Here is a 15,452-nt window from a genome sequence, read left to right as displayed (position 1 = left end):
GCTCAAGTACGGCTCTGCCCATCTGTCAATTCCAAGCCATTGAGCTGGGTTGTACAATTGGCACCTCCTCTTTTTCCCCCTATTTTCCTGAACCTGACAGCCATTGAGCCTCACTGAACTCAGTGCTGCAGTGCTGTCTTGATACTGGCCTGGATGTCAGCCTATTTCAACATAAACCAATGCTCTTGTCATTGCTGGTTAGATGACGCTGAAATGAACTTACGCCCAGGCTAGCGAGCGCAGGAATTTCCAGATAGTTCAAAGTGAATTATGGTCGAACATGTCGTTGACATGTCTTTCTTACAGCACGGAGCAGCTGGTGGTTAAGATACTGAAAGCCCTGGACCTCCCGGCGAAGGATGCCAATGGTTTCTCCGATCCTTATGTCAAGATCTACTTACTGCCTGATAGGAAGAAGAAATTTCAGACCAAGGTATCTTTTTTTATCCTAGCGAGGCAGCAGTCAGCTCCCTGCTTTTACAATAATCCACTGTTCAGATGGCAGACCCTCTTAGGACTCATTAAGATCTGGTTGCGTTTCTCAGCCTGCCTGTGTGATTTTTTTTTTCCCAGTGCCCTAGTTCATCTAAAAATACATCTATATCAGGCGGTGCATTTTGAATTAACTTTATGCTTTTGCAGTTTTAATGTTAACCAATCTCTTGTTCACTCCCTTTGCTCACTTTTCCCTCTCAGCTCCTCCGCTTATCTAATTTCCTTCACTTTCTCTCATTTCCACTTGGTCTTTCCGTGGCTCTGGTTCGCAGGTGCACAGAAAAACTCTCAACCCGGTTTTTAATGAGACGTTCCAGTTCGGCGTGCCTCTGGCGGAGCTGCACTCGCGCAAGCTCCACTTCTCCATCTACGACTTTGATCGTTTCTCCAGACATGACCTCATAGGTCAAGTGGTGGTGGATAACCTGCTGGACTTCAGTGAAGGCACCGGGGAGAAGCCAGTTTGGAGAGACATCGTAGAAGGAACCGCGGTGAGATAATGACACAAACACATATTAAAGGTTCATTAGAGTCGGTGAGAGTGAGTAGTTGATGGCGTTGTGTATTTGCACATGCTGTCTGAGTTTTAGCATGTGATTTGCTGAAAGATTTATGCAAATTAGGTAACACCACAAACACCGGTTCTGGGTGCTAGATTATGAAGGATGCTGACCGCTACACTACAACAGATGTTCGACTGTCAGGATCTGACGTACTATGCTGAGACCGTACAGCGGGGCTATTCAGCTTCAGTCCTGGAGGGCCGCTGTCCCGGGGAGTTGAGTTACAACACTAATCAAACACACCTGCGTGTCATTTTCAAGAAATCCTTCACCCAAAAATCGTTCTAAACCGGTTTGACCGACTTTCTTTGGCACTACAAAAAAGAAAATATTTTTAAGAATGATGGTCTGTTTTGGTGACCATTGACTTCCATTATGTGGACAAAATTCGTTTGTGTTCCACAGAAGAAAGAAAATCATACAGGTTGGGTGAATAAATGATGACAGAATTTTCATTTTGGGTGATCAGTTGATTAGCTTGTTGACATGCTTTAGACTGTGGTTAAATCTAAACCCTGCGGGAAAGTGGCCATCAAGGACCTCAGCTGAATAGCCATGCTGAACAGTGATGAGTTTTTTTGCTACATTTCTTGCCATACACAGTAGTAGAGATGAGAGAGGGGAACAGGATGGCAACATCACCGGGCCAGACTTAAACCCGGGTCTGCTATGAGCACCACTGCTCAATATGTCAAAGCACTCGCACTGAACACATCGGCATCACGCCAACACCTCAATAGGAAATGCTGGAAGTGCGCTTGACTGCACCAAACTTCTGGATATGTGCCAAGATATAACGCTATACTCCTTTACTTGATCATCATTTGATAAATTACTACTGCCATCAATAAAAATATGCACAAATGTCTCTTTTGAGCAAAACTGCTTTCCCTGGGCAGTACATATGCACTGATAATTACTCAAGACAAATAGCATTGAGTTTTGTGAATAAAGCACAGAGTCAACACTGAAAAAATATTAATTATTTTTTTTTATTTGTCAAAAATATTATTTAATATTGCCTGAAAACATTCACTTATACAAACAAAACAATTGTTTATGGATTAAATCAGGTAGGTCTAAAAAATGTCTTTTAAAATTAAATTCAACGCTATGTTTGTGCCTATAGTGCCTGTTAAACTGTTTTTGGAGTGGTATGTGGTTTAAGACGCAAGGTTTTGCACTCAAACACGGTTTAGTGAATTTCACCCAAGAAATTGTGCTGGATTTAATGAGAACCTTAGCCAGGACAGATTTTATGGTATCTTTTATGGTACTTGCGTATCTCTATGAAGTGGAATTGAAAACCTAATTTTATATTCATGAGACGTTTTTCACAATTGAAAATCATGCGTGATTACATGCTAAGGCGATGATGATGATGTGTCCTTGGGGATGTTGGTAGCAGAGGTGTGAGGTGATCTAGTGATGCATGTGCTCGTCCTTCCAGAGAAAATTACATGAAATTAGTGAAGGTCAACTATGCAAAGGAGCTTTTTTCAAGAGCACTTCAGAAATTGCCAATGCATCTTAATGGAGCAGTTTTTAGAAACATTTTTATCATGATCATAGAATATTGTTCTTTTAAAATGTGTTTGCACCTTTGGAGAACAGAGAGAATAAATCAAATCAAACACAAGCTGCTGTGTGCTTAAATAAGGTAGATTAAATTTTCCACAGCACGACTAGGTCAAATGAAGGAAAGAAGATACATTTGGCACAATGTAAAAAATATTCAGTAATGCATGCTGGATTTGAGTATGTTTCTGACATTTGTGTGTCTGACATGTGAATGAATGTAAATGAAATGTTGGATTCAGCCAATCGGCCGCTCAGGTGGCATTAGCGGATTTACCTTCTCAGCTGGTTCAGGGGAAAAAATGACTTGGTGTATAATACATTTTTCAAAGTGCTGGAGTGTAACAAAAAAAACAACACTCACATAATGCAGCTTTCACATCACGTTTACGGACCCATACCCAAAGCTGGCAGCTCCTATAGTTCTTGGAGATGTACCTCAGACGCTTGACGTTTTTGATGAAATATTGTAGCTCTTTTGGTTTACCTCTCCTACCCTTGTTCTTTTTTCGTCATAGCTGATGATTAATTCTGTCTGGCAGAACAAGAACTTGAGAGAAAGATGAAAGGTTCAACCAAGAGTGTAAGAGAAAAAACAGGCATAGCATCTCAACACATATTCTTCAGAACAGTCTCTTTGCAGTAGTCTTGCTTTCTAAGTTATAGCGTTTATCGGATTTACATGGTCATAACCTGTGGTTGTACTCCAAAAAAGTGTTTTTTAATGTTTATTAAAGTGGACTTTCATTGCAAGTGCATTACTGTAAACATGATTTTCTTCTTGTTTGTAAAAATTCAAGGACGAGATAAAATTAATTCTGTGGTAATCACAGCAGGCCAGAGCTGCGTTTGAATTGCACAGAGAAATCCTTTAAAAATTTTTGATTAAGCATTAAAAGCCACAGGCATTCCTTCAGTTTATCCTTGCATCTTAATAAAAGGACAAATACATTTTTGAAACATTTCAAGAAAGACGGTGTAATCATTTTTTTCCCCATGAATTTCCTTATTTTTGTGCATTACTTTCAGCATTTGCATTACTCACAATCTAACTTCAAAATGAACTTTGGACCTTTCAATATGTTTTTTGTGTCTGCAGGAGAAAGCTGACCTGGGCGAGCTGAACTTCTCACTGTGTTACCTGCCAACAGCTGGCCGACTGACCATCACCATCATTAAGGCCACCAATCTGAAAGCCATGGACCTCACGGGCTTCTCAGGTACCTGGTCCCGCTCGTGGTCCCCAGCCATTCCTCTAATTCCCTCATAATTAACAGCGATACCTCATTAGCACCTCAGACATTGTTGACAGTGAGACGTGATGAAACTGCTGCTTATTAATAACCTTGGTGTAACACATCCAGCATGTGAATAGTGAAATAACATTAAAGGTCACAAAACCATCAGTTCTGAAAGTTCTGAATATCAAATAGCACCTCTAAAAAGTTGAATGTTAAAACTGAAACGCCTTATAAAGGTATCAACATCACAGTCTTAAGAACAAGCGACATCTTTAATTAGTGTTGGCTTATTTAATTATCACAGCAAGTAATGCAATAAAGATTCCTCTTATAGGACATGATTATGTTGCACTATCCCGGTGCATTATGAAAAAAGCAATGTTAATGTATCATTGTTAGCACAGTAATTATTGATGCCGTTACTCGCATTAATTTTTTATGTTGTCGATGCATTACGTCCTGCCATTGCTATTTCTTTGACAAATTTTCTCTCTCCTTCACTCTTTCTGTTCTTGCTTTCTCAGATCCATATGTAAAGGCATCTCTGGTTTGCGAAGGTCGAAGGCTGAAAAAGAGGAAGACGTCCATAAAGAAGAATACTCTCAATCCCACGTATAATGAGGCTCTGGTCTTTGATATCCCCAACGAGAACATTGAGAATGTGTCGCTCATCATCGCCGTCATGGACTATGACTGGTAAGATCATGACTGCCTTTTTCATGCTGTGATGGGCTCTGAGACATGCTGCAACACATCAAGCTCCCTGCTGTGATATGAAGCTTGACAGGAAGTGCCTACTTGTAACATTAGGCATGCTTACAGGCTGTGTCTCACAGAACTTATTCAGGAACACATGGCTTTTCCATTCGTTGAAAGAATAAAGCATTTACTGAAGTTCTGTGGGAGAGATTCAAATTAGATCTACACAGTGTTTCCTACAGAGTCCAGTTGTGTAAATACTTTTCTATTGTAATATTTCTCCAGTGTAATATACAGTATGCTACCATTCCAAAGTTTGGGGTCAGAAAGAAGTTTGTAAAGAAATTAATAATCTTATTCACATTAAATTTATCCAGTTACACCTTTTTTATGAATTCAATGGATCATTGAAAGCAGACTAGTGCAGTTGTTAATGCAGTTATGAGAGAGAGAGAGAGAGATGTGTGAATTACCTGTGTGTGAGTCTGTGCGTCTCTCAGCAGTGTTCGGCAGCAGTGTCTCTACTAAAAGCGAAACTTGAAGTTAATCTGCTTCAAGAACAGTGCTGTTATTGGTGAGAAATGACATGTATCTTTTAGGTTGCTAAACTATTTACTGATAAAATTGTCAGAGCAGTGTGTATGTTTCCATGTGTGCAAGTGTGTGTCAGTGCTGAACACTGTGTGTGTGCGTGTTTGAGTGGGAGAGAGAGCAGGAGAAACAGAGTATGTGCTTTCCATACATAATAAAACAATTTTGTGGCCAAAACATGGAAATAATTTGTCATTTTTAAAATGATGTTGTTTACTATATTTGCTTGATGGGATTTCGCTTGATGGGTTTTGGTTCTTTTGCTGTTGTAGGCTGTAAGGACCTTTTGAAATAACTGAAATCATTTGGGCGAAGTGATATGGACATGTAATGTGGTCAAGACCTGCCTGGAACTACTTTAGCCCCTGAAAATAATTGCATACCTTAAAACATTTGTCAGACAATCAGATTCAAGCATTCAACAGCAGCGAAGTATAAGGTTTAATATTAAACTACAATCAATATTAATGAATCAATTAATTTAATGACAAATTTTCAGAATAGACCAGAATAGTGCATTTTACTACGTTGTTGAGAAGAGTGAAGTATGATCTTTTCATGCATTTAAGGATCTCTGTGACTGATACCGATGATATAGTTTGTTGTTTAGTTGATAAATTAAAATTCCTGTTGTACATATTTGTAGGTGTATTAGTGTTGGGCGATATGACGATTTGAAAAATTACCATATCGCCAGTCCGTGAGATCGCCGATACACGATATTATCGTGCATGGGTGGGTGGGGGCAAGAGAGAGACTCCCTTTACTTGTCATAGGCTATTTCATAACTATTTGGTGTTTTAAACCGTGCGCGCGCGAGAGAGGGAGCCTATGGAAGCACCACGAATCTAAATAATATACTTTCAAACATACTGATAAACTAACATGTTAAATACAAAAATATTTAAAACAGCTAGTTCATATATATATATATATATTTTAGGATACATCAGTCATACAGTGCTCAGGACCGTGCGTCCCATGATGAGCCCGACGCACCGCCACAGAAACAAGGATGAGATGCGTTCTAACATAACTGTGGCATTAAACTCAGTTAGTGAGGGCTCGGTTAAAATATTGCACATACATCAGGGCTCTAGTCTCATTCTTCCCACTGGTCGCTTTTTTGCAACTAATTTTCTCAGTTGGTCGCACCGGCACATCATTTGGTCGCAATTTTTTTTTTTTGCTACAACATTTGATTAATCAATGCATGCCGATGAACTTTTATCATAGTTTATAGTTCTATGGTAATGAAAGTGTTCAACATTCAACCCGTTCTTTTTCATCAGTATTATTTGTGATTAAAATTTTGTGAACCGGAATTCCTCTTTTCCTGCGGTTTCACTTTCACTTTCACTTTCAAATTCGCGATCTTGGTGTCATGTTTTACAAGAAAAGATAATTGTCTGTTTTGCTTATATCTACACACCTTTCACTTTTTAAGACAAACAAAAGATGGATTTATTGCTATTCCAAATTAAAAAGGACAACAACAATAAAACAGTAGGCTAAAATGACAAACTAGCTTCCATGACCTTTATTAACAAAAACGAATAAGCCGAGGCATGGCATAGGATACATCACATGCTGTATATACCGAATAATAAATTACAGAATCTTTAACAAGCTTTTCAAAACGAAAACAAAAAGAAAAGTAAAACTAAACTGGCTGTGGCTGACAGGACTTGCATGTTTTTTTCCACAAGAATACCAACATGTTCACCATCTCTGGTTTAAGAAGCGGTCTTTTACTGTAGTTTGTAAACCAAATCCTCCGCTGCGCTCCATCGTGCTCGCTGAAAGCGCCTCTCTTCACGCGATCAGTGAAATCTGACTGCTGCCACTGTGCCGCGGCTCTGCAGCGCGCGCTGTACGAAGCAGACGCTTTGGAGCAGCTTAGATCAGGGGTAGGCAAGTTCGGTCCTAGAGAGCCGCAGTCCTGCAGAATTCAGCTCCGCGTGTGTGTGTGAAATACAGTGCTAAATGAAAAAGCGGGGCAATTTGATAATAATAGCCGAATTAATGGGCCGCCTAATAATAATAATAATAATTATTATTATTATTATTATTATTATTTAATACATTAATAGGAGAATGAGCCTAATATCGTCTTGACTATCGACAAAGACATCTGCTATCATCGATATCTCTGAATATCGTCTATCGGCTCAACCCTAACGTGTATGTGCTCCACTGAACATAGGGCCTTATGCCCCAGTGTGTCAGACTATTCCTGGTGGACGTATGCACTGTTTTGCATAAAGACAGACACTTCATGAATATACATGATGGCCTAAAACTAATGGAAGCGGTGTCTGGTGGTGAGACACTTTGTAGCACAGCCAATGTTTCTTGTCTGGTGGGCACAACTTAAGTCACCTCTTCTGTATGTGTGGAGCTCTTCTTGCAGCACTTCAGTATGGTAGACCTTTGGAATGGCATTTATGTTTTTTACTTTTTGAAAATGAAGTAGGCCTATATGTACTGCTAGGTGTGTCATGTCATCTAATCTCACTTTTATGGCCATATTTTGTGTGCTTTTGTGGAACAAAATATGACTTGCAAAATCAGGTGCATACAAATCGTACAGATTCTATTTTAAGAACTGATTTCAATTCTGAGGAATTCCACATCCGAGTTTCCCAAATGTGTGTTTGTCTATGCTCTCCATGATTTCATCTCTTTCCAATTGCATGTGACACACCAGCAGCTCCTCCTAATGAAGCAGCTCATCTGTGAGCCACAGATAGCGGCTGATTAATTGCTCTTAGCTTTGCTGCATGCCATCTGTGCTAAATGCTCCATTCAGAAGCGTTATTGACTGGATAATAGTCATTTCTTACATATATCTGTCATGCTAAACAATCCATTTTGCAATATTTTAGTGTTTCTGTATTTAAACCGGCATTACTGTGCATGACGTCACACAGGAGCAGGCAAGGCAAGTTATTTTTGTTTGAGATGAAGAAATGTTGTTCATGGCTTGCAGACTACTTCATCAAACTGATATTATTCATATGGTTTCAGGCTTTTTGCAACACAACGACTTTAAAGGGGTCATATGATGCGATTTCAAGTTTTCCTTTCTCTTTGGAGTGTTACAAGCTGATTGTGCATAGATGAGATCCCTGAAGTTGCAAAGACTAAAGTCTCAATTCACTAAAGCTTGACTGACTTTATTTTGGCATTAATGTTATTAAAATAAAGGCAGGACATAACTCTTGGTGGCACTCATTACTTTGAGCATGACTTGATTTAGTGGCAGTGTTGGTGCAGCTACTTTGAATCTGTAGCTTCCCATGCTACTTTAAACTACAGTCAAGCTACCATTTAAAAAAAATAGTTAGCTATGCTTCAAACAGCTTACAAAAAGTAACTACATTGAAGCTATGTACAGGGGTAAATTCAGTTTAATTGTATCAAAGCTGTATTTATTTGGCACAAAATTAAGATCTGAATTAGGATGACAGCATTTAATTAGCCAAATACATTTATACTAAAAGCTAAATGATTAATATAACTGAGTAAAAACAGTGCACAGCAGCATTTAACCAATATTTCATTTTAAAAAATAGACTCGGGAGCTCAAGTGAATCATTGACTCATTTATGTGTGCCTCTTTGTTTTCATTAAAATTATTTGAGAGGACCGTTTTATTTATCTACACTACTGTTCAAACTTTTCAAACTTTGGGGGTCAGTACACATTTTTTGAAGAAATTATACTTTTATTCAGTGACATCAAAGACATTTTTTAAACATCACAAAAAATCCTGAAAAAAATTGTATCACTGTTTCCATAAAATACATTAAGTAGCATAACTGTTTTCAACATTGGTAATAAGAAGAAATGTTTCTGCAGCAGCAAATCAGCGTATTAGAATGATTTCTGAAGGATCACATGACACTGAAGACTGTAGAATTGGCTGCTGAAAATTCAGTTTAGCCATCACTGGAATAAATGACATTTTAAAATATATTAAAGGGGTCATATGATGCTATTTTAAAGATCATTATTTTGTGTATTTGGTGTAACAGAATATGTTGCCATGCTTTAATGTTCAAAAAACACATTATTTTTCAAATACTGTACATTATTGTAGGTCCTCTATGCCCCGTCTCTCTCAAACATGTCGTTTTCAACAAAGCCCCTCCTTTGACAAGCGCAGTCTGCTCTGATTGGCCAGCTGACCCAGTGCATTGTGATTGGCCGAACACCACAAGCACGTGTCGGAAATGTTTCAGCTTTCAAAGTAAATATCAAGACAGTTAATAATGTCGTTAGTTTTACCATCAGTTCAAGCCCGAAAGGGCAACGGAGTCGCGTGACAGACACAGTGATGATGCAGTACACAAGCCGCGGTTAAGACAGCTGACGTGCTATGATTTCTGACAGACAGGTCACTCTCCTGTGATGTGATACTGTTCCCCTCACACGCACATGACGCGTTACTCTGCGCAAAACTCCGCATTTGAACAGTCAATAGCAAATACTTAAACTAATAACAAAACATACTTACAGTCGCTGATTCAGAAGTGCCAGATTGTCATAGCAAAGTCGGAATTGATCCTTTTTTTTTTTTTAGAAAACACAGCACAGCCAGCCTTGTACTCTTCTAGGTTAAAAAAAACACACACAGCGTTTCCCTGACATGGCTGCATCAACATTACTTGCACATTTGGGCGGCATTATGCTAATATTTCCATATAGTAACGTAGACATGTGGGGGCATGTTAGAACGAGCCGTTTTAGGTAGGTGTGTTTGACTCTTAACTTTTATAAAGAATATCTCTTTGGATTTGAGACTTTAGTCTTTGCAACTTTACAGATGCTCTTGGTGCATACAGATGCTTTATGCACCAAGAGCTTGTAACACTCCAAAGAGAAAGGAAAAATTGAAATAGCATCATATGACCCCTTTAAAGGTAGGGAGAGGCTAGCAATAGCAAGCTAACTTTGAAAGCATAAGATCCCACCCTCCCAGCAAATCAGTCTCCAATGCCACGCCTCCTCCAAAACACATGAACACGCACAGGCAGCCCAGAGGCTAATCAGCGACACAGTGGGAGACGGAATGGGTGGAGGACTGAATGCAACGCTGTCAGATTACCGCATGTCCCATTCATGGGTGAGAAATTATTACAGTACAAAGCGTATAATATTACAATAATAATGCCTTCCATTCTCGCTCAGACTGAAGTAGCGTAATGTAAAGTGCTGATGACGAATCATGTCTGCGCGAACAGGGTGTGCGGAAGTATGCAAATACATACTTTGATTGGTAAGACAGCTAATCGTAGTCCTCGGGCCGAGGAATATGATTGGATGAACATTTTATGTTCCTACGTCTTCCACAGATGATATAAATACATATAAATATATTTAGACCACTTAACTTAGTGATTGCTGTCGGTATGGGAAGAGACTTTCAACCAGCATAACAACAAATGTTTTTGAACCAAATCACCTGCGCTGCCTTTAAGTGTGTCATCACTATTGCAATAGGGAAGTTACACTCATGAAAGTAGGTTTTTATAAAGTTATACCCTGATGTCTTTATACAAATCCAGGCCTGTCACATGACACACAGAAACTATGGAGTACTTTTTTTCTGCTCCTACAGCTTGGCAGTAAACAGCATGCATGAATGTCATTTATTTTCTGTCCATGTCTCTGATCAACAATAAATGCAGGAGGAAAGATTTATTTCTGTTCCACTTATTGGACCCGCTTGTTATTCCACCTTCTCTTGAGCAGCTTTTCATACTCACTTTTCGAGTAATTAAGTGATTATGACACCTCTCTCTGTTCTAATCTTCTCTCTCTCATTTTCTTTATCTCGGTAATCAGTAGACCTATCATAAACGACTACCCATCTGTCCTCTGTGACAAATTTTCGCTCAAATCATTGATTCCGTTCCCTGTGCTCTTGCCTCATTTTGTTTATCACTGTAATTCAATAATTGGAATGTACCTCTGTCTCTCTCTCCTTTTGTTCTCTGTTTGTCTGTGTAATTATGTGATCTCTCAGTCTGTGTCTGTGTAATTAAAGGACTGCGTGTGGAAACTCTCAGTGTGTCTGAGTGTGTGTGTGTCTTAATGGGCAGGTTGCTATATGACACTAAGGTCCTGTCTGCATCTTTCTAATTATATGATGCCAATTAGGCCTCCTTTTTTATCTTGTTACTTTGTGCTTTCTAGCTCCTCATGTTCTCCTGTGTCTCTTTGCAGTCTTTCATTCTCTCTCGCCCATTTGTTGTAATGGATGCACTGGTCTGTGGTTCTCCTTCATTTCTTAGCCTAACTGCATTAATTCACTCTCTCCCTCCCACTCTCTCTCTCTCTCTCTGTCTCTCAGTATTGGTCATAATGAGGTGATCGGGATGTGCCGTATGGGCAGTGATGCTGATGGACCGGGAAGGGAGCACTGGACAGCCATGCTGGCGAATCCCCGCAAGCCTATTGAACACTGGCACCAGCTGGTGGAGGTAGACAGCGTGACCGCATGGAGTGTGTGTGTGTGTGTGTGTGTGTGTGTGTGAGTGAGCATGTGAAAATCAATCAATTGTGTATAGACAGTGTCCTCTATACAAGCCAAGTCCTTGTTAAAATGCCTTTAACCTTCACACCTGATACCTGTTCGTCTTAATAAGTAAACACCATTCAAGGTTCACTTATCTTAAAAAAGACTATGGTTGTCAAAAGTATTTATTTAGGTTTTTATTTGCCCACACACCCTGTAAAGTGTGCTTGCACCTCATGGTCAAATGCAGTTTTAGTTAAAATCCTCATCTGGGTGAGATATTAATGTAGATATTATCTCTATTATTATTATTTTTATGTAGAAAAAGGGATGTGTGCATTAGACCTTGTAGTGTGAATACAGTCTAATACAGTTGCTGCTGTCTATTATGTTGACAGCATTAATCAGAAAACATTGGCACGAAAAAGAGCAGACCACTTACTCGCTGACTGAATAATTCACATCAATGCTTCATTAATTGAAAAATACTTAAAACTACATTCTTTTGTTTTCATTTAATTTGTTAATGCAGTATTGAAAAATTTCAATAAAACTTTGAATATTGCTGTGGTATTGAAATTGTGAAACCAGATTTTCACTGGTATTGGTATCGGCTACTAAAATTTTGTTAAAAAAAGACTAAGAGAAAATCTAGAAAGAAAGAAAACCTAAATCGAAAAAGAAAACCTTTGTTAACTCTTTCCTTGAAGCCTGTATATATAAAGCATTAAAATAAAGGTATTCGTAATGCACGATAATACATTTATAATGTCCTATAATAAACCTTCTAATCTTAATTAGTATAACACTTATCTTTCTTGTGGTTATATAAAATAAGAGTTTTATGTAAGGGCTAATGTATTACACATTAAATCTCAACAGCAGGATCAGGACCTCTGAAGCGGTTATTTTGCGACTGATTGCACATAATCTTCCCTATTACATGGCTACTTACCTAATAAATAAATAAATAAATGAACATGAAATTTTGAGTCGATTTTTTTTTTTTTTTGTATGTGAGAAGGAGATATAGCCATATTAACTAATAGCTTGCACCAGCACAAACCCTTTTTTTTGCCTTGAAAAACTACAAGAAAAACTACAAAACACACAGTAAGATTTTTGACAAGGGAACTTTAAAAGAGAAAAAATAATAATTAAGGAAAATCTATAATTTTGTGCCATTTTATGAATAATATGTAATCATGCAATCCATGAAAAAGTAACTGTAATCTGAGCATTTTAAAATGTAATATAATACTCATTTTTTGGAATCTGATTATGTAATCCAGATTACATGTAATCAATTACTACGCAGCCCTGATTATATCTGTGGTTATAGTTAATACTGAAAAGATACAATATAATAAATCATTAATTTTTTTGATAATTTATTATATGTACGAAATCACCTTCTGAATAATCATGTATGTTCATTGATGTTTACCTTCACAGGAGAAATCCATAAACACATACGTGTCAAAGAGTGTCACAGCCTCCCCTAAACCACACATAGTGGTGGACAGCCCTCACTCTGAGTAGAGATGTGAGTACACACACATGAACATAAACACATGCTGTAAATAGAAGGGCACTTCCTCACATACTGGGTCTGTGTGGGTGAATGCATCAGTGTGTTACACTGAAGTACTTTAGGTTTCAGTCATGAACTAACACATTGATAAAAACATCAATGGCTGCGTTTACACAGCAGCAGGATATGGCTGTTAATCCTGTTTTAGAGTGCTAAATATGGTTACATTCTCACAGTTTTGTTATTAACAACTGCATTCTATAACCAAAATTTTCAGGACTCAAAGCCAAATTTTGAGAGCGAGAGTGGTTAATATGTATATAGAACCGCACTGGAGAACTGGTTATGTGGGGTTCTGGTTACTTACAGATGAAGACGAGGCGAAGATATGAGCTTGTTTCGTGGTCTGAGTGCAACACAAAATCTGCTGTCTAAAAAAAAAATATTAAAACAGCATTTGAAGCCACTATTGGTTAATTAACATTTGACACATCAACTTGCTCCTCAGTTGGATTCATTTAATAACTTATTTTTTATCACTCGTTTTTATCATGTTAATTGTGGTGCTTTCTGGCATTTAAAAAGGCACTGTCTTTGATATTCGTTCCTGACTTTCTAAACAAAATTGTTCATATGACGCCATTCAAGCTGCTTTTCTAAGCTATTTAACAGTCGCATCTGATAGTAAATGCAGTTGTCAATCCCATACACTATGAATGCAGCCATCTGTTCACTGAAGATCTTTGTGTTTATGTAACTTACTGTTTGTGTTTATATGGATAACTGTGTTTTTTTTCTGTCTCTCTGTTTCTTTTTCTCATCCTCAGGTCAGCATTATCTTTTTAGCAACAGAAATACATTCTTTCTTTTCATCTGAATAATAATTTATCAAGAAAGAACCAGAGAAGAGACTGTGCTTGTGTTAGTGCTATTCCTCTAAATCAACCCTGCAGACCCAACACAATATATAGAAAAATAACTAGACTAGACCAGACAAACAGACATACACATGGAATCGTAACAAAATAACTGGCATGGATGGTTTTGCTTCAGGAATGATGTTAAAGTCAAAATATGTCATGATTTATTCAGGGGAAATATGAAAAAAACATTCCCACTTTAAATAGATAATCTTTATTTAGGTATTTGAAACTGAGCCTACAAAAAAATGAGATTTTAATCACTTTAAAAAAAATAATAATAATCAGGAGAGACCTGATTGATTATGGACCACGAATGTTTCTGTGTATGTGTGAGCGCATGTGTGTACGTGAGTTTGTACGGGTGTCTGTGTGAAGCTATAGAAAATCTCTACAAGGTGTTTTCAGTCAGACAAATAGCTGAAAAGTTCTCAGAGTGGGTCTTCTCTGCCAATGCAGAATCCTTGAAACTGTTTCCTGTTTCTCTGGAGAGGAGGACTACTTTATGACCGTTCCCATCTGGAGAAGGAGAAATAAGGACGGATACATTGGCCAAATCGTGTCGTGCAGTATTGAAATGTGTCCCTCTGCCTTTTACATTTTTATCACCTTCTGCTTGGAGCTCACTGAGATCAGCAGTGTTTCCTTTTTTCGTTTGTTTACTAGAGTCCAACCATTCTTCTTGTTCTACCAGATACTGAATGAAATGATTGGAGAATATGTTTCCCTGACATGGACACACTGGCAAACTGAATCCCATTGAGAACTCTTCCAAAGGGAGCTATCATTGATTTCAAACATTGCCAGAGGACCCTAACTGGGAAGGACCTTGGATTTGTGTGCACTTCCTGGAAACATATCCTACTGGGAAAAGATCTGGCCATAGTATTTTATTTTTATACCATGCCAGGATGTTTTTTTCTCTTAAGACATTTTTAATTTCAAAAGAGGAAGTGTATGCTCTCCATCATCCTTCTGCCAAGAGGACCGCTTTGGAAAGACACACGTGTTCATCCTCTTTTTCCTCCCGTGTATGCTATGTGTTTGTAGGAGTGCTCTTTTGTGTCGATACGCGTTTGCTCGTCGGTTTGTGAGTGCGCGTGTATGCCTCTGTCAGTATATGTCACCGTGACCCTGTTTACGTCTCCACTTCCCGTCCTTTGTCCTGCACAGAGAAAATCTCATTTTGAACAATCAAATGTCTTCTGTCCTGTGTCTTAGAGGAACTATTTCTTGTGTAGGACCTGTTGCACTTGGTAGGGACAGGGTCTATTTCTCAGATGCGCGTTTCGGTTGTTCTCTGTC

At 38.4% G+C, this 15,452-nt stretch overlaps 1 protein-coding gene across 1 annotated transcript in view; it reads left to right on the top strand.

The window, feature by feature from the left end:
* The window catches only part of LOC107563990 (synaptotagmin-C-like), a 40,956-nt gene extending 26,725 nt beyond the window's left edge, over positions 1-14,231 (top strand). The window contains exons 8-14 of the mRNA XM_016248969.1: positions 307-433; positions 768-986; positions 3,736-3,856; positions 4,402-4,573; positions 11,529-11,658; positions 13,149-13,239; positions 14,055-14,231. Of these exons, the coding sequence (XP_016104455.1) occupies positions 307-433; positions 768-986; positions 3,736-3,856; positions 4,402-4,573; positions 11,529-11,658; positions 13,149-13,235 (856 nt within the window). The 3' untranslated portion in view covers positions 13,236-13,239; positions 14,055-14,231. The remainder of the gene's footprint in view (positions 1-306; positions 434-767; positions 987-3,735; positions 3,857-4,401; positions 4,574-11,528; positions 11,659-13,148; positions 13,240-14,054) is intronic.
* The last annotated feature ends 1,221 nt before the right edge of the window (positions 14,232-15,452 follow it).

This window comes from Sinocyclocheilus grahami, unplaced genomic scaffold (genome assembly GCF_001515645.1).
Source record: "Sinocyclocheilus grahami isolate Dianchi unplaced genomic scaffold, SAMN03320097.WGS_v1.1 scaffold901.1, whole genome shotgun sequence".
Lineage (NCBI taxonomy): Eukaryota > Metazoa > Chordata > Actinopteri > Cypriniformes > Cyprinidae > Sinocyclocheilus > Sinocyclocheilus grahami.
This window is presented reverse-complemented; position numbering and strand designations above follow the sequence as displayed.